At 41.1% G+C, this 19,631-nt stretch overlaps 1 protein-coding gene across 1 annotated transcript in view; it reads right to left on the reverse strand.

Moving 5' to 3' along the window:
- dst (dystonin) overlaps positions 1–19,383 on the reverse strand; it is a 245,852-nt gene extending 226,469 nt beyond the window's left edge. Inside the window, exons 1-3 of the mRNA XM_061958270.2 lie at positions 19,159–19,383; positions 19,043–19,074; positions 14,102–14,293 (exon numbers count right to left, since the gene is read on the reverse strand). Coding sequence (XP_061814254.1) covers positions 14,102–14,293; positions 19,043–19,074; positions 19,159–19,342 — 408 coding nt within the window. The 5' untranslated portion in view covers positions 19,343–19,383. The remainder of the gene's footprint in view (positions 1–14,101; positions 14,294–19,042; positions 19,075–19,158) is intronic.
- Between the last annotated feature and the right edge of the window lie 248 nt (positions 19,384–19,631).

A 19,631-nucleotide genomic window follows, 5' to 3' on the forward strand; every position in this document is an offset into this window, starting at 1 on the left:
TTTTATTTACGAATTAAACGACGTGTCAACTTCACTGGTTTTATGTTTTGTGCAAAGGCAACAGCAAAGGATTTTAGCATGCATGTGCATATACGAGTCAGTATGCCTCACAAAAAGAAGTTAGAGAAAATAAGGAACTCATTGACTAGAACTTTGTACTACAACTGAATAAAAAACGTGTTGACTCACGCAAAGCTCTTTGGTTAAACCTCTATTATATACAGAGATATCTACTGACATATAACTAAGGCAAAATACCTCAAACGTGTTTTATCAATATCAATTCCTCGATGGTTTGGATTCAAATTTTTACGAGTTATGGGGATCCCAAATACACACAAACAGGTGCCAACAGGTAAGAAAAGCTGGATTTACATGATATGACCCCTTTAAACATATATCTCAACATATCAGCATTTGACTGCTTTTAGAGCTTTCGGAGGAAAAAACAGCTTCCATCTAACAGCTGTAAGTGTACTCAATAACTCAAAAATATTTTGCATTAAGTTTTGTGTGACGGGTGGATTGGCATTGACCCCAGCATGCATAGACGGCAGGCAAAGTGCAGGTAAAAATAGTGCAACAGGGAAATGCACAAAAGGACTAGCAACATGGAGGTACAAAGCACAATGGTCAAACGGCCTGATTGGCAAGCAAGGGCAGGTGAAAAAGTCAAGGCTTTCAGTAAATAAGTGGTGGCAAATGGAGGAAAACAGAAAGTGGAAACAAAACTAAGAGCTCTGGACAGGAATAATACAAAATACAAGAAACTAATAACTATCCTGTGCAGAATCATGACACTGTGTTTACATACAAGTGTTAAATAAATTAGTACAGATGAATGCATGGGACTTTTAGTTTTTTTTTGTCTGGATTTGAGCTATTCTAGAATAGATTGCCGAATGTATGATTGCTGCACTGCACTTTGACTATTTGACACGTTTTCTTAATCTCGTACAGTACATGTCAAATGTTGACAATATGACAGTAAACGTCTATCCATCTATTTTAGCCCAGTGTTTTTCAACCACTGTGCCGAGGCACACTAGTGTGCCGTGAGATACAGTCTGGTGTGCCGTGGGAAATTATCTAATTTCACCTATTTGGGTTAAAAATATTTTTAATTATAGTAAGCAAATGATGTGTTGCTGTTGAGTGTCTGCGCTGTTTAAAGCTCGGCAGCGTAACCGTGTAATACTCTTCCATATCAGTAGGTGGCAGCCGGTAGCTAATTGTATTGTAGATGTTGAGAGCAGTGTGCAGGTAAAAAGGTGTCTAATGCTTTAACCAAAAATAAACAAAAGGTGAGTGCCCCTAAAAAAACGCATTTAAGCTTAGGGAAGGCTATGCAGAACGAAACTAAAACTGAACTGGCTACAAAATTAACAAAAACAGAATGCTGGACGACCGCAAAGACTTACTGTGGAGCAAAGACGGCGTCCACAAAGTACATCCGAACATGACATGACAATCGACAATGTCCCCACAAAGAAGGATACAAACAACTGAAATATTCTTGATTGCTAAAACAAAGTAGATGCGGGAAATATCGCTCAAAAGAAGACATGAAACTGCTAAAAGAAAATACCAACAAAAGAGAAAAAGCCACCAAAATAGGAGCGCAAGACAATAACTAAAACACTACACACAGGAAAACTGCAAAAAAGTCCAAATGAGTCAGGGTGTAATGTGACAGGTGGTGACAGTACACCTACTTTGAAACAAGAGCTTTATTGATGCATGGTTGGTTATGGTTTAAAGTCATATCCAACAATTGCGACAACAACTTTTTACTGTCAACTGAGTTTCGTTTTTTAATGATTTCTGCTGGTGGTGTGCCTCCGCATTTGTTCAACGCAAAAAAATGTGCCTTGGCTCAAAAAAGGTTGAAAAACACTGTTTTAGCCTACGGTATTTACAAAATTACCCCAAAAATGTACAAATTATTAAGGACATATGAATCCAGAAGATGTCCGAGGAATACATTGTGATGGTGTACAAAAACACAATTATGGCTTCCAGGTAATGCAATATACTTTTTTGTGGTGGATAGAAGAATTTGAGAAAGATGCAGTACCATGGACACACCTAACATTAAGCAACTAAGCAAACGTAGGTTACAAGTGTTGACATTATCTGGTACAAGAGGAAAGGTTGATCACTAAAGACACTTTAACTGCTGCTGTGACCCAAGGTCACCTCCATATTTATACTGTTGACTGTCAATCAGAATGTGCAATAATGTAATGTTACTTACTGTGCCTTGTATATACATTTTTATTTATTTTATTTATTTATTTTTTTTTAGCTAAGTACTGTGTGACTTGTTAAAGGGTGGACTAGCAAAGTAAGATGTTCATTGTACGGCAAACTGTCTGTTTAACTGTGCATATGACAATAAACAATCTTGAATCTTGAAAAGGTGGGGACTTGTTAAACAGTGTTATATTATTAAACAGAACACAGAAAAAAGGGAATTATAACGCTAAAAAACAGTGTGAAGCTGTAAATGGAGCATATATTAAAAGAAGAGACTTTGTAATTTTAAACTTGGAATGGAATATGGAGCAGAAAAGGCACATTTCAAAAGAATCAAAGACTTCTACCATGAAATGCACAAAACTGTTCTGAGGTCAGTCAGAAACGGTTAATAATAGAAACCTCTTCATCTTTCCACCACGTTTCATCATGATTTAAAGTGAGACGCAGGCACATCAAAGTCATCTCTTTCCCTAATTCTGTCCACTGAAGACAAACAGACACATTTGGGGAAAAGATTAGATTATGATGCCGTGGGGAAAAGTGTAAATCCTGAGTCAGCCTTAATGATACTCTGTTTTATGTAAGAAGCAATCTGGGCATAAGGGGATAAGAGTATCTAACAGATTAGAACCTAGCCCATGTTTTTTTAATTCAAGACTTAGCCTCTGTTTTACAAGATGTACACCATTCTTAGTAACCCATATGAACCATCTCAGGCTTTGAGAACCTCAGGGAGTGGTCGCCTGCTGGTGCACAGAATCCGGACCAAACGTGGTGACACTCCGTTTCAGTTTTATACTCCTAAAATCTGGAAAAGTACTCCAGAAGATGTGAGACAGGCCTCAAATCCAGACTGAAAACGCTTGTATTTAATTGCGCATATGACGACTGAAAGTATTTTATCTACACTCTTCGATTTTAATTTGAATTATGACTATTTTACTTTTATTTTGGCGTTCTTGTAATTTTCTGTGAAGGACTTTCAATTGCCTTGTGTATAAATTGTGCTCTATAAATAGACTTGCCTTGCCTTGCCTTAGTTCTGCAATAATAGCCCATATTTTTTTAATTAGAGGCTACATCCACCATTCGCTTACCAACTAGTCTTTATGATGACATTTGAAAGCACTTTCAGGAGATTTATGTGCCGTCACAATTTGGAATAAATAAAATGTCCTATAAATACATGAAGTGATTGCACGTTTATGCTATTACGCTACAATTTCGGACCACTCACCACATTTATGACATTTATGACATTCATGTTTATCCTATTTGCATTAACGATGATAGTAAAAATACTGTTTACTCACCAGCACAACAAACATGCTATGATTTATGCCACTGTTTGGAAAAAAGGACTGAGCTACTGTCAAACTCCTTTTAATTGAGGGCCACTTGCAGTTATGGCTGTTCTTGAAGGGCTGCGTCTAACTGGGAGTTATATTATCAAACAGTTGCCTTAGCATTTGATTATAATGTTTTTTGTACGTACAATGTAAAAAAACTGTTACATTTATGTTAGTTGTTTTACAGCATATTACTGTAAATGTAAAAACAGTGTTTTTTTGGTAAACTTCTATGTTTGTCGTTTCCTCAAAGTATTACTGTAAATGGAAAAACAGTACTCCAAAACTGTCCGCTCAGTTGCTAGACTTTTATCGTAAAAAACAGTGATTAGATTTTTCCAATTGCATTTTCGATATTCTGTAAAAAAACAATGTATATTTTATGGGTAACAAATGACATCTCACTCACCACAGTTTTACAGTCAAATTTCCGGTGTTTTTTACAGCTTCCCAGCAGGCACAAGATGTTGGTGCAACTTTGATGATATGTACATGTCCTTTAAAACTGTCTTTAAAACATTACAAAATAGTTGTATTTGTAAATTGAGACAACGCTGGTGTCTAACGTTGGATCAAAGTTGTTGTTGGATTTAATATGTGTATTTGTCATGTGTATATGTATTTATGGCGGACTTACCTGGGACTTTTAAGATGGGCGGGGCTACCACTGACAGGTGACCATGTCGGTAGCTTTAAAAATGGCGTCATTGTTTCGTTTGTAAAAAACAGCGTGCTTCGTCACCAGCATACCCCACTGGTTATTACCTGCTGCTTCTGCTGCTGCTGCTGCTGCTGCTACTGTTTCTGCAATAGTACCAAATAAAACAAGCAAAAGAGTGCAGTGCGAGTAATTCCTTTTATGCTGAGTGACGACCCCTATTCAGAGGGCCAATACGGAAAAAACTGAACAGTAATAACCACCGGGTTGGATGAGATTGGAATTTACCTACAAATCCCCCGATGAGTTTTAAGCCTTGAAGAGGAATAAATAACTCTCCAAGCGAAACAACACTGTGTCCACCTAACAATTGACCAAAGGAGAACCACCATTTGGAGGGAAAGGACCCTGCTGGTGAAACCAAACCCCGGTCAGATAAAGAATAAGGAAAATGGACACACAGGAACTTGAAGCCCTCAGAGAGAAGCGCTCTGCTGCGCAATCCTCCTTCACCAAGAGGGCCAATAAGCTTGCCTCCAAAGTCAAACTGTTAGGGGAGAGAGCCCTGATGGACGAGCTGAGGATCCTTGAGGTGGACTATGAGAGGGTCAGTGATGCAGGAGATGACTATGCTGAAGCCCTCAATGCGGTGAACGGAACCGAGGATGAAGAGGACAAGGCAAAAGAAGAAGCAGCCTGCATAGTGGAGAAGACAGCTGAGTGCCTCCGTAAATACACAGAGACCGTTGAGCTCATTCAAGAAAGAATCTGGACTAAGTTCGCAGCAGATGACATCGGAGAATGTGTTTCCAGTGCAGAAACTAAGATGGACCAGGTTGAGGGCTGCAACATAAAGAAGTTAAAGAGGTCTGATTTTGAGCTCACCAGACGTGGCCTGAGAGAGAGGATCGATGAGCTCGAGCGAAGATGCAGGAACTGGGATGCTCTTATCTCATATGCCAACACAAAGATGCTCAAGGAGAAGGTCCGAGCTCTGTGGCGCCGAGTAAGAGACTGGGAGGATAGCTGGCGAGACCCAAGATGCACTGAGTCATCCGATGAAGATATGGATGATAAAGTCCGACAAGAAAAAAAGTCTGATAGGGCGCAGGACGTGCTCAACCCAGTCAGTCTCACAGAGCCCCCATTTAGCGGTCCCAGTCTCAAAGAGGAACTTCCTTCAGGCAGCAACACCCAATTTGTTCCATCTAATCCTCTCCCAACAACCATCTCAGCTTCAGGTGCCAGAATCCAGGCACTTAGTGGACCAGTTGGTGGCAGCACTGGAACCACATCAAATGCCTCTAGCACACCGCTGATGACCCAGAGTGCTCCCCGGGGCATCCCTGACATGTATCCTGGAGGTTACGGCTACAGAAATCAGTTCCCCCTCGAGAGAGCACGTCTCCCCATGTTTTCTGGTGACATAATAGATTATTATCGTTGGAAGGCTGAATGGGGAGAACTGGAGCAATTGGGGAACCCACTGAGGACGGCAGGTGTAACAAGGTTCCATCTCCTAGCTAGCCTCGGTGAGAAAGTGAAGAAGGACCTAGTCCTGTCCAGCTGCGCGTCCGCTGAGGAAATGTTCCAACGCTTGGACAACAGATATGGGAATAAGGCAAGGATTGTCCAAATGATTGCGAGTGAGGTGCAAGGCCTGCCCCCTGTAAAAGGAAATAACCCGAGGAGAGCAATTGAGCTGATCCAGACGGTGGAAAGGGCCCTAAGCAACCTTCTCATCCTGGGTTAAGAGGATGTTATGAAAAATCGTCTGGTGGCACAGTCTCTGGAGAGTAAGTTACCGAACTTCCTAAAGGAGAAATGGGTGGATCACAAGAACGTGCCCACTAATGGTTTCGCCCATCAGAACCACTTTGAGTGTCTTCTTCAATTCCTAAAGAGACAGGAGGTAATTCTTGAAGAGCTGGACCAGTTGGAAACGAGCCTTGCAGAAAATACTCCCTTTGAGAAACGCCCGATAGAAACTTCAGAAAAGAGGGCGAAGAAGGCTTTCTCCAGGGTCACTGCAGGTCAACGCGGGCCTCCAGCAAAGACACAATTGCAATGCTCCGTCTGTGGCGATGAAACACACACTGGAAGGCTTTTTGCTTGCAAAACCTTCAGGGACTTGGACCTGGCAAAAAGAAAGTCTCACCTAAGGACCCATGGTGTGTGCAACAGGTGTTTGAACATTCACCCCAAGGATGGCCGTTGCAACTCAGGGTTCCTCTGCAGTAAAGCGGACTGCCGGCAAGACGAGGCTCACCACTACCTGCTCTGCCCCAGGTTCGCCACTCAAAGGGACGGTGGCAGTAAAGTCCCAGCGAAAGTAGTGAAAAGGCCTCTTGGCCTAACCAACCAGCAGGAAGAGTTTCTTGCAACGCTAACTCCAGAGCAGAGGACAGAGTGCAGGAAAGTCTTCTCAAACAACACCACCACAGCAATCTGCACCAGCACTGGAAGTGTACCTAAAGAATATCCAGTACTAATGATGCTCCTCAAGGTCACTACCAACTCTGGCCATCTCATCGGAACATTGATTGACCTTGCTTCAGATACCAATTACATCACAAATACTGGAGCCAAGCGTCTCGGACTATGTGGAGAGAACATCAAATTGATTGTGCATGGAGTTGGTGGGATGCGGAGGACAATCATGACCAGAAGATACACCCTTCGGCTGAGGGTAAGAACTCCCGAGGGAACGGTGGGAGTGCATAAGATCATTTGCTACGGCCTGGAGAACATCGCAGTGGTTACCCAGAAAGCCACACCACATCAACTTCAAGGGTTCTTCCCTGGTGTTGCTGCTGAAGACTTGGTCCGGCCCACCAAAATCGATCTCCTCATCAGCCACAGGGAAGGTCGCCTGGTCCCACAGCCAGTCAGGAGAAAAGGGGACCTGATCCTTTGGGATGGCCCACTTGGAAAGACGGTCGCTGGGACCCACCCTGACCTCCTTGAGATGGTAGATTTATCCTTCCACCAGTCTGACACTCATGTCGCGAGGTCCATGAGAACTGCCTCAAAAGTATTTGGGGAGGTCCTTGTGGACTCAAGCAATCTGAACACCGAGTTCACAAAGGGGGAGACAACTGTTGGAGTGGAGAAAATCTTGGAGGCAGTAGGGTTCTCTCTAAAACCCTGGGTCTTCTCTGGCCAAAGTGGGAGGGGGGGAACCCAGAGCAGTCCCCAGCTTGGCTGTCCGAGCACGCCGAACATCCTCACCCTCCCAAATCAGATGCAAGAGGAGGACAGCAAAGCCCTCGGGGTTGGGTACAAGCCCGAGTCAGACAAGCTCCGCATCCTCGCAGCTATCAACTTCTCAAAGAAGAGGGGGAAGATGAGTACTGGGCTTGACTTAAGAGTGGACGCATGAAAGTGGGTTGAAGGAGACCCAAACATTTCCGATATCCTTACTAGGGGAGCGACTCCTGATGAGTTGAACGAGGACTCGGAGTAGCAGAACGGGCCTGAGTTCCTCAAGTGGCCTGAAAGCAAGTGGCCGGTGAAGACTGCAAATGAAATCGCTGCCACGGTCGCCAATGAGAGCATCAAGAAGCTTCAAAGACGCGTAGTCTCTGCCGTGGTCACAAGACGACAGAAAAATGAGAGCGACAGCAGAATGAAGCCTCCTAAGCCTGGCGGCCCCAGAACCACTCCACCTCTGTCTATCCCACGGGTGCGGGCCGTGGCCCTTGTGCGCCTCGTTGAGCCTGGGAGGTTTAGCTCCCTCGCCAGGCTGTGCGGGACTGTTGCCTGGACTCGGCGGGCAGTGGAGGCCTGGTTAGGTGGCAGCTACCAGGCCACTGCCAATGAAAATGCAAAGCCTGGTCTTACAGCTGTTGAGAGGGCAGAGGCCTTCCATTACCTTGCCCTTGAAGCCCAGGACGGAGTTGAGTTCCGGGATGAAACTCTGGACCGACTCGTGGTCCGAAAAGATGAGGTCACGGGGCTCCTACTCTGCGGAGGACGAATTCAGTCCTGGAATGAAGGCAAGACTGCTATTCCTCTGATCCCTATGCAGTCAATATTGGCCACATTACTAGCCCAAGAGGCTCATGAGAAGAACCACGAGGGGATTGCAGCAACTCTCCTAGGTACTCGGAGAAAAGCCTGGATCATACAGGGCCGTCGAGCAGTCAGGAGAGTTATAAATGACTGCATCCACTGCCGAAAGCAAAGAGCTAGAGTATGCCAGCAAGTGATGAGTGACCTCCCGCTGGAGCGCACGCAAAGGGCAGGGCCATTCGAGTACACAACCCTGGATCTATTCGGCCCCTATGAAGTCAAGGACGCAGTCAAGGGGAGAGCAAGGAAGAAAGTCTGGGGAATTGTTTTCTGCTGCATGGCTTCAAGGGCAGTCCATGCCGATGTATGCGATGACCAGTCCTCAGAAAGTTTTCTGCTGGCCTACTCCCGCTTTGTTGCCCTTAGAGGTCACCCACGCAAGCTATGGTCCGACAAAGGGACGAACTTCATCGGGGCTAAACCCGCTCTGAATGAGCTCCAAAACCACTTGCGCTGTCTACAAACATCATCTGTTGAGGACATTGCAGCCAAGAATGGGACAGACTGGGCATGGTGCTTCCACCCTGCCGATGCGCCTCACCGGAATGGAGCAGCAGAAGCTGCCGTAAAACTGATAAAAAGAGCCCTAACAAGTTTGAAAGGAGCGACAGACTCTCTCACCTGGGGTGAGTTCCAGACTCTAATTTTTCAGGCAGCCAACCTGACAAATGAGCGCCCAATCGACGCTCGCGCCCAGGAGGAAGAGGAGTCAGTCGACTACATAACTCCCGACTCTCTCATCCTCGGACGATCCTCAGTGGGAGGAGACACAGACGGACTTGATCTAGTCACCCACCCTTGGCGCAGGCTAAGGAACATCCACAATTTAGTTGACAGATTCTGGGCCAAGTGGAATGAACTAGCCGGTCCAAATCTCTTTGTCCGTGAGAAGTGGCATACAAAGGAGAGAAACGTCAAAGAGGGAGACATCGTCTGGATCACAGACCCTAATGCTATGAGAGGACAATTCCGCTTGGGCATAGTTACAGCCACAAGACCAGACAGGCATGGAGTCGTCAGGGACGTCGATGTCAAAGTTTGTGCTGGCCTTCCAACGACGAACACTGAGAGAAAAGGCAGGACAAATCAACAACTCCCGTCAACCATCATCCTGCAAAGGGATGTAAGGCGGCTGATCGTGCTGATCCCAGCAGAGGATTCGACTCCAGCTGCGACTTCATGACGCTGTCTCCCGGGGTGACTTCAAAGTTCCAGTCACTGCCCCACCCTTTGGCCAAATCAATGCCCCAAACCCCCCTTAAAACTATTTGGCTGGTTGGTGTAGGCGGATCGCTGCCACCATGCCCACACAGTGCACACAGTACATATACGAAGATGAGCATCCACACTCCATTAAAAAAATAAAATAAAATTGTAACTGGATTTTTGAATGTGTGTCACGAAGTGGGGTCTCTAGATTGTGGTGTAAGTTCCTTGGATGGGACATCAGGAACTTAAGTGGGAGGTGTTGGATTTAATATGTGTATTTGTCATGTGTATATGTATTTATGGCGGACTTACCTGGGACTTTTAAGATGGGCGGGGCTACCACTGACAGGTGACCATGTCGGTAGCTTTAAAAATGGCGTCATTGTTTCGTTTGTAAAAAACAGCGTGCTTCGTCACCAGCATACCCCACTGGTTATTATTACCTGCTGCTTCTGCTGCTGCTGCTGCTGCTGCTGCTGCTGTTTCTGCAATAGTACCAAATAAAACAAGCAAAAGAGTGCAGTGCGAGTAATTCCTTTTATGCTGAGTGACGACCCCTATTCAGAGGGCCAATACGGAAAAAACTGAACAGTTGTTGATTGGGAAAATATCAAATTTCAATGGTCAAATCAATGTCACAACCTGACATTAATTAAACTGACATCCACAAGTGCCACAACACATTCATTTATCATCATTCAAATATTAAGTTTATAGTATGAACAAAACAATTATCAAAATGACACCATTGTCAAAAAGCATGTTGTTTCAACATTGTATTTGTGGTTGGAAAATGACCAAAATTCAATGGTCAAATTAACGTCAGAACCCAGCATTGATTAAACGTCATCAAAAAGCATGTTGTTCAAACATTATGTTTGAGTTGCTCAACAACAGAACATAATTCAACAAGTTCTCAACATTGTTTTAATATCTTGTGCCTGCTGGGTTATTACTGTAAATGCAACAAAAGTATCCTTGTTTTTTTTTATTTGAAATTCTATGGTTATTATTTTTCCGGTGTATTACTGTATGTAGAAAAACGGAAACACAGTTTTTTTTAATGGTAAAAAGACGGTCGTTCAATTGCCAGGATTTTACCTTAAAATCTATTACTATAATTTTTAAAGTGTACAATTTGATAGATAACTTGATTTGAAACCACAAATCAAGCAGATATTCAAGTATTTGTTTACAAATAAAATGAATGTATGATAATATATTTGTTGCATCATTAAATAATATTTGGGTTTTAAAAATAAGCAATTGCATGCAGCACATGTAATTTTTTGGAAATACCGAATATTTTCAGTAGGAAAAGATAAAGTACTTTATTGACGCAATATTTTTTTCAGGCCACATGAAATGATGTGGCGGGCCTTGAGTTCGACACCTGTGTTTTAATCTATTCATGAATTCCCTCTGATCCATAAGGTGAAGCTTGGAGGACTTTCCTATGGAAAACCTAGAAGAACCCTGAACTAAACCCCATCAAACAGCTTTGGGGTGAACTTGAGCGCAGTGTAATTATTAGTATGCAGTATATTCCATTCAACTTTACCGATTACCAAAAGGCTCCACTCAGTATATCGATTGTATACTGTATGTCTGCTCCTACCATTACTGCAGCATGACTAATGGGGAGAGGACGTTGCCTCAGCGCCTCGGGGATGAATGAGATCATTTCTCACACCGTAACATAAGAGCCGCGTCATGTCCGTTGCACAAGCTGGAGACATTGCTAATAAGAAGGGAATGTCTATGGGATACTTTTTTACTTTGTGTGATATACAACATCTCACACCTCTCGCATATCAGCCAGACTTCTTCAGGGACAATGTTAATTAAATGAAACTCGGACATCATATACATTAAAGCAATTCATGTACAGCTTGTACACTGTCAGTGGTAGCCCAACTTGATTGTTATGCTTTAAGTTGAAAGCAAAATTTGAGTAACAGGCATCCCCGTCACTATTTGGCATGGCAAATGTCACAGTGAACCCTGTAGGATCCGTCTAAAACATCTGGTCTTATTCGTTAGCATTACTTTATCGCTGGAGATCAACATAACTTTGTTTTCCAACCATGGAAAAGAAGAAAGAGAATGTGAAGGCCAGTGATGAGAAGAAGAGGGTGATATTCATTGAACTAAAGAAAAAAACGTTAAAAACATGACCGAGCGGTTCGCCAACTTGGCGAAGCATTTTGAACGTAACACTGCTTGTCTGCACTACATTGAAGCAGAATGAGTCTAACGCCAGCCAAAAACGGTGAACATTTATCCATGAAAATATGCAAAAGCTGCTGATGGTGTGTTTGATGGAGAAACAGCGGTAAGGAGATACAGTAGGAGCCCACTCTTCAAAGTAAATGCTGTACATTATTATTATATGACTTCATAAAACTACTGTTGCTAGTAGTACATTGTGTTATATCGTATGAAACTAATTTATTAACTAAAAGTTTGTTTATCGTCTCCAAAGGCTTGTTACATGTTAAAATTGTACTGTTTTCATTTCAATAGGAGACATTGATTTGACATACAAGTGTTTTGAGTTAAGAGCTTTGTCACAGAACCTATGAAGCTCGTAAGTTAAGGTACTACTGTAATGATATACAAACCCCAAAACCGGTGAAGTTGGCACGTTTATGGAAACTGTGAACGTCGTGTCCTCCGGAACAAAGAGTAAAAGTACCATCCGGATTGTTCTAGGCGCAAAGTTCAAAAGCCAGCATCTGTGATGGTATGGGGGTGTATTAGTGCCCAAGACATGGGTAACTTACACAACTATGAAGGCACCATTATTGCTGAAAGTTACACACAGGTTTTGGAGCAACATATGTTGCCATCCAAGCAACATTATCATGGACACCCCTGCTTATTTCCGTAAGACAATGCCAAGCCACGTGTTACGACAGCGTGGCTTCATAGTAAAAGAGTGCGGGTACCAGACTGGCCTGCCTGTAGTCCAGACCTGTCTCCCATTAAAAATGTGTGTCGCATTATGAAGCCTAAAATACGACAACGGAGACACCGGACTGTTCAACAACTTAAGCTGTACATTAAGCAATAATGGGAAATAATTCCACCTGAAAAGCTTCAAAAATTGGTCTCCTCAGTTCTCAAACGTTTACTGAGTGTTGTTAAAAGGAAAAGCCATGTAACGCAGTGGTAAAAATGCCCCTGTGCCAACTTTTTTGCAACGTGTTGCTGCCATTAAATTTTAAGTTAATGATTATTTGCAAAATAAAATTAAGTTTCTCAGTTCGAACATTAAATATCTTGTCTTTGCAGTCTATTCAATTGAATATAGGTTGAAAAGGATTTCCAAATCATTGTATTCTGTTTTTATTTACGAATTACACAACGTGCCAACTTCACTGGTTTTGGGTTTTGTACAAACTGTACAGTAACTAGTCTAAAGTATATCCATGTTTCATATCCATATTGATGTCCCTTGACTATAAATGATTGATTGATTGATTGATTGAAACTTTTATTAGTAGATTGCACAGTGAAGTACATATTCCGTACAATTGACCACTAAATGGTAATACCCGAATAAGTTTTTCAACTTGTTTAAGTCGGGGTCCACTTAAATTGATTCATGATACATATCTATGATACATGATACAATCTTATAATTTGTCTCTAAAATTGCTATAAGTACACCTCTGCATTATATTGTGTCCTTATTACCATTATAGAAAACACAAAGGAAAAATGAAAGAAATATAGATTAACTTACACAAAGAACAACTTTAACATTGTCTTTGTCTGCAACAAAAACGATTTAAAGTGCATCAATTTGCCTAATATTGAAAAAAAAAAAACATTATTTAAACTATAAACATTTTCTGACCGAATTGAATCGAATAGAATATATATTTATTGTCATTGTACATTGTACAACGAAATTGCAAGCAAAACTAATTTAGTGCAAATTCATAACACATAAAAACATAAGAACATAGATAAATAGATAAAAATACATAAAATACATAAAAATACCAAGCACACAGTTGTTGTCGTCTTGTGTTCAGCGACACTATTGCTCTCAGGTAAAAAGTGTTCTTAAGTCTGTTTGTCCGGCATTTTATTGTCCTGTATCTCCTGCCTGAGGGCAGCAGTTCAAAAAGTTTATGTCCAGGGTGAGATGGATCCCTTATAATGTTTTGGGCCTTTTTGAGACACCTGGCACTGTACAGTTCATCTAACTTGAACGATATATACAAAAATCTAATAAACTCAATAATAATAAAATTGATCAACAACATTACCTCAGGAACACTTTAACCTTAAAAAAAAATGAATAAAACAATTTGAGCTGATTTTTTTTTTTCCATCAAAATGAGGAAGTCAGGATATATATTTTTAATGCACAGCTTTTCGAAGCAGGGTTTGAAGCATTAACCTGCATCATACTGATAAAGCATGTTCACCATGGTCACACGCACCACACCTCCATCCCCCGCCCACAACCAGGGAGGACCATCCCACTATTTGAGGAGAACTGGTATCCAGTAAGTCTAAAGGGAGTACTTACAGGTTTGCGTGTTGGAGTGACTTGCACAGACTGGTAAAACTCCGGCAGGACCCGCTTCTTCACTTTGCGCTTCCTTAGAGTCGATGAGGACTCGGGGTCACTCCTGGGGACCTCAACCAGGTTGGACTTGTCCTCTGTCAGTCGAGCATGCTGTGTGCTCCTCTTGGCGTGACGTGGACTGTGTCTGAAGCCCTTTGAAACACAAGCAAACAGTCACGATCACACCTGGGTTACTTTTAGGGGTGTCGCGATGCAACTTTTTAATTTCCGATATAATACCAATATATTAGAGCCTTGAATATGGGCTGACACTGATATAGAGCCGATACCAAATCACCAATTACACACACTTTTATTATTTTGTAGCAGTGGAACATTAGAAAAGATTTCATCATGTTAAATTACTCAAACACAGAAAAATGGAAGGTATGAAAACTCTAATTTATTTATTATTCACTGCTTGGAATGGACCTATTGTGTGTTTAAGTCGAAGTGGAGTGGTAATTCTTTTTGGCAACACCGGTCACAATAATTAATTAAGTTAAGCTCATGATGGGGTAATGTTAAAGTTAAAGTACCAATGATTGTCTCACACACACACTAGGTGTGGTGAAATTTGTCCTCTGCATTTGACCCATCCCCTTGTTCACCCCCTGGGAGGTGAGAGGAGCAATGGGCAGCAGCGGTGCCGCGCCCGGGAATCATTTTTGGTGATTTAACCCCCAATTACAACCCTTGATGCTGAGTGCCAAGCAGGGAGGTAATGGGTACCATTTTTTCATAGTCTTTGGTATGACTCGGCCGGGGTTTGAACTCACAACCTACCGATCTCAGGGCGGACACTCTAACCACTAGTAAGTTGAATAATGCGGACATGTTTTTTACTGCAGGGATTCTTAACCTTTTTGACCTCGAGGCCCAACTTTTCCACTGCAGAGGCGGCCGGAACCCACTCAAATATTAACACTGAATTTGTAATCTTAGTCTTGATTTTATTAGTATTCAATGATTATATCTAACCTACTTACGGTTTAACAGGATAAACCTTGTCAAATAATATGAAAGCATGTGTTCATCACAAAGGTTATTACGAAGGCTTAAGTCAGGCTGATTACAAAATAAATACTAATCAAATATCCTGCAAAAGAAGGGACTAATGAAAATAGTTGAAAAATAAATGTAAATACAATTACGCATTGCTAAAATAAGTCAATTCTAACTAAATTGATAATAAATAATAATATGTTTCCTACGTAAAATGTCAACAAATTTAAAGCGTAAATGAAAATACTGCTTCACCACTTTAGTTATAATTTTTGCCCTTAAGAAACTTCTCTATGACTTCAGCTCCAGACTTCTTCTGTTTGTTTGTTATTGTCATTATTGCCACAAGTGGTGGAAAAGTGTATTACAACCGAGTACCCCTGCGGCCCATACGAACCACAGATGAGAAACAGATATTTTTTTGACGGCCCCCTATGATGCGCTTGCGACCCAACAGTGGGCCCTATGGTTAAGAAACTCTGTGTTGATACTTTCCAACATGATTCTGCCTTGGACTCTTTGTAAATGTACATAATATGCTACTATAATTATTAGATACTTGTTTATATTGACAAATGCTGTGTTTGAGACTGTAATGTTGTTCAATTAATAACACTTATTGTGTATGTTTAGCTTGTGTGCTATTGTGTGCTGAGCTGTTGTGTAGCTGCCAGCTCCTCATAGTCTATAGCCTATCCTGTTTACATTTTGTAAATAACTTGACTAAAATACAAGATATGACCAACATTGTGCGCTTATTAGAGGACATGTTAACGGGCTGTCCAGCTTTGCAAAAGTAAACACGCTGCAGGATTGCTTGTATTGGAGCCCTTATTTGGGACATTTTAGAAACGAGACGATATCATCCGATAGTTTTTGTTGTTTTTTTGTTTTTGTTGCTAATGTCAGATTAGCACAACTCTAGTTATTTTAGCCATGGTGTGTTTTGTTGACTTCTACAGTAAGTGAACAACGTCAAAATAATTTATGGCAACTAAATGACTGATTATGACCGACATTTCCTTCCAGTTCCTTGAGAGTATAAAAACATTCAGGAAGCACCTCATCCTTTTTCCATGACTTGGATACTGAATGTTGTACTTTCAAGACAGCGTGCTGTGTCATCTAATAACAATTCAGCATCAATTTCCAAAAGCATTTTTTTTCTAAATTGATGAATAAAAAAACAACATTGCTTTTCTACCTAGGTATAATTCAGATGTTTGGTTTAAAATGAATAGAAAATGAAGAGATTTAGTTTGGACATATTTCCAAACATGTTATCTATGCAAAAGGTAAGTAAACGCAACAGAGGGTGCAGATTTTTCATGGTCATAGCGCTTTTGTAGCTTTTTTTTAATAGTGCAAGTAACCATATACCATTCACTGGTATTTATTTTATATATAAATACAGTACAATTACTGTAGTGGAGAAAAATTAACCAAACTAAAATATAAAAAAAACACTTTTTTGGGGTTAAATTATTGATTCATATTTATTTAAATGAGTGCTCGAAAATAACAAGATCCAGCTTTTACACGTGCTTGTCTTGTTTTTTTTAAGGTTCTTTATTTTATAATTTAGTATAATATTTCCACACTGTAAAAAAAATACCTTAAAAACTGCGGCAAGCAACTGTTAAATAGTTTATCACAGTGGTAAATGCAGTGGATTCCTGCAAACCAAGAAACAGATAACCTAAATGACTAGCTTATAATAAGTAGAAAACTTTACTGTGAATATAATGAAACATTTTTTAATTTGCAAATACTGTTATGTCACAAGCATGCGAATACTCAAAGAATTACCATATTATTATGTCTAAATTAAAGATTTTGCAGATTGTACATTTAAAAATGTACAGCATACCTAAATTGTTTTCAGGATTCATGTTAAAGCATCAGCATAGTTAACTTTTTGCTAACAACATGTTTTTTTGTATTTTTGTGGCAAGTCGTTTCAAACATTGATGTTTTATGAATTGATTAACGTGGACCCCGACTCAAACAAGTTGTAAAACTTATTTGGATGTTACCATTTAGTGGTCAATTGTACGAAATATGTACTGTACTGTGCAATCTCCTAATAAAAGTCTCAATCAATCAATCAATGTCTCTGTGTTTCATCATAAAACTGCATCGAAATGAAACGCTGTGTGTTTAAGTGTGTTGGAACTGGTTGCAAGCAGCTATTTAAGAGATATGAAGCATTTGAGGCTCATTTTTAATAGCTCACTTGAAAGAACATGCTGTGGAACCATGCCATGTTGTGAGTTGTCCAGTGAAAGGTTGTACAAATACTTTCAAGTTAAAATCATCATGTACTGCTCACATGTCTCAGAAACACAAGCATTTTGCAGATACTAGTGGTGTAAGGGCAGAACAGCGGTGTTGTGGTTAATGTTTGTGCCTCACAGTGAGGAGGTCCTGGGTTCGGTTCCCGAGCTAGGGATCTTTCTGTCTGGAGTTTGCATGTTTTCCCCGTGACTCCAAAGGATTTCTCCAGGTACTGCGGTGATTGGCTTAACTAAATATGGTCCTCATTTTTTTGGCATAAATTCTATAGTTTTTTTGTAAACAGGTTAACAATATATCAGTTTTTAGTCATTTACCGTACGTAAAAACAGTTATCAACTGTAAAATTAACGGCTTCAACATCAACATACTGTAATGTCCTATAGATCCTGTGACTGTATTTTTTATGGTGAATTCCTGCCAACCACAGCTGTCAGTATTTTACCATAAATGTTGCCCTTTTTTTTTTTTTTTACAGTGTATAGTAGATGTTATGGTCCAGTTGTTATCAAGTGAATGAATAAACACCACTGCACATCAACTTTGGTAAAACTGAAATTGACAGTCTATTTTAATTGTTTGTGTGCTTTGGATAAATAATGGAGATACATGCTTTTTACTGGACAGTGTCAAAAGTAATATTTAATTGATGTGTGATTTAATTTTTATTTGTTATTAAATATGGCTTCCTCCCACCTCCAAAGACATGCACCTGGGGATAGGTTGATTGGCAACACTAAATTTGCCCTAGTGTGTGAATGTGAGTGTGAATGTTGTCTGTCTGTCTGTGTTGGCCCCAAATGCAGCTGGGATAGGCTCCAGTCCCACCGAGAGGGAAGAAGAGGTATAAGGATGGAATAAGGATGGAATAAGGATGGATGGATGGATGGATAGATAGATAGATAGATAGATAGATAGATAGATAGATAGATAGATAGATAGATAGATAGATAGATAGATAGATAGATAGATAGATAGATAGTACTTTATTGATTCCTTCAGGAGAGTTCCCTCAGGAAAACTTGGACATCGGAAATTAAAACTTCTTGACTTAGCTTCACAATTTTAAACAATGTTGAGCTTCTTTCCTAGTATTAAAACCAAAGGTTCGTTATTCAAAAGACACTTTTTTTGTAAAGTAAACTAAATATGTTGACTTTTTTAGTAGTGTCAACTTTTATTTTGAAAACAAAGCCCCTAAACCGGAAACGTTGAGCCAACTGCGGTTTTGAAGGACCATAACATCAAAACATTCTGCTTTTAAACAAAGAATGTGTCATTTAAGACACCAAAAAAAATCAAGTTTGTGCATTTTTGGGATACAACACGGTTTTCGAGTGTTCAACCTCCTTGTAGTGAAACTGCCAAATCACCCTCCTTTATTGATTGCACATGCGCATGCGCATTTGGTGGTCCATAAATAGTAATGCAGTCTTTCAATAAAGTAAAAATTATTCGTGCTTTAAAAGTGTGACGCATGTACAGAAAACTAAGACGGACAGGGTTTACGTTAACTATTATTGTTAAAATAACAGATGATGCCGTTCGTGACAAACGATGCTGATGACGTAACAAACTTATAATGACAAAAGTTCATCCTACCTCCGAACGAAAATGATGCGTTCGAAGACCCACTAGGGAAAAAGGGAAAAGATAAGACAGGTTAGAGATGAACACATATGTCGTCGTACTGCATGATGCGCACCGCGATTACTCACCGCGGCTCTTGGCGCGTCCTGACAACACGGATTTGATGGGATGCTTCCCGCTGGCGAGGTTGCGATGCCAGTTGCACACAAACAAAATCGTGGCAACAGTCCCCAGCAAGAGCAGGAGCAACAGCAGCACGCACTGGATACTGAGCGGCCTGAGGAGGACCAGAAACACGGCAGCGATCATCATCGAGCGGAGACGAGGCTGCAGAGAGCCGCTAAAGACGCGCACCTACTCCTCCTCCTCCTCCTCCTCCTCCTCTTCCAGTGTGCTCCTCCAAGCAAAGAAGAAGAGAGGAGACACACGGAGGCTCTCTGATCACGCTTCGGAGCACATCTGAAGATGCACAAGCCAGGCTGCTGATACCGTTTTGTTGTGCATGAGTCAGCAGCAAGTTTATTTATTTATTTATTTCCAACATGCAGGGAGAGAGTCAGCACATTCACACCGAGCCCTTGCTTGCAGGAATAATCTGCTG

Source organism: Nerophis lumbriciformis, linkage group LG02 (genome assembly GCF_033978685.3).
Source record: "Nerophis lumbriciformis linkage group LG02, RoL_Nlum_v2.1, whole genome shotgun sequence".
Taxonomy (NCBI): Eukaryota; Metazoa; Chordata; class Actinopteri; order Syngnathiformes; family Syngnathidae; genus Nerophis; species Nerophis lumbriciformis.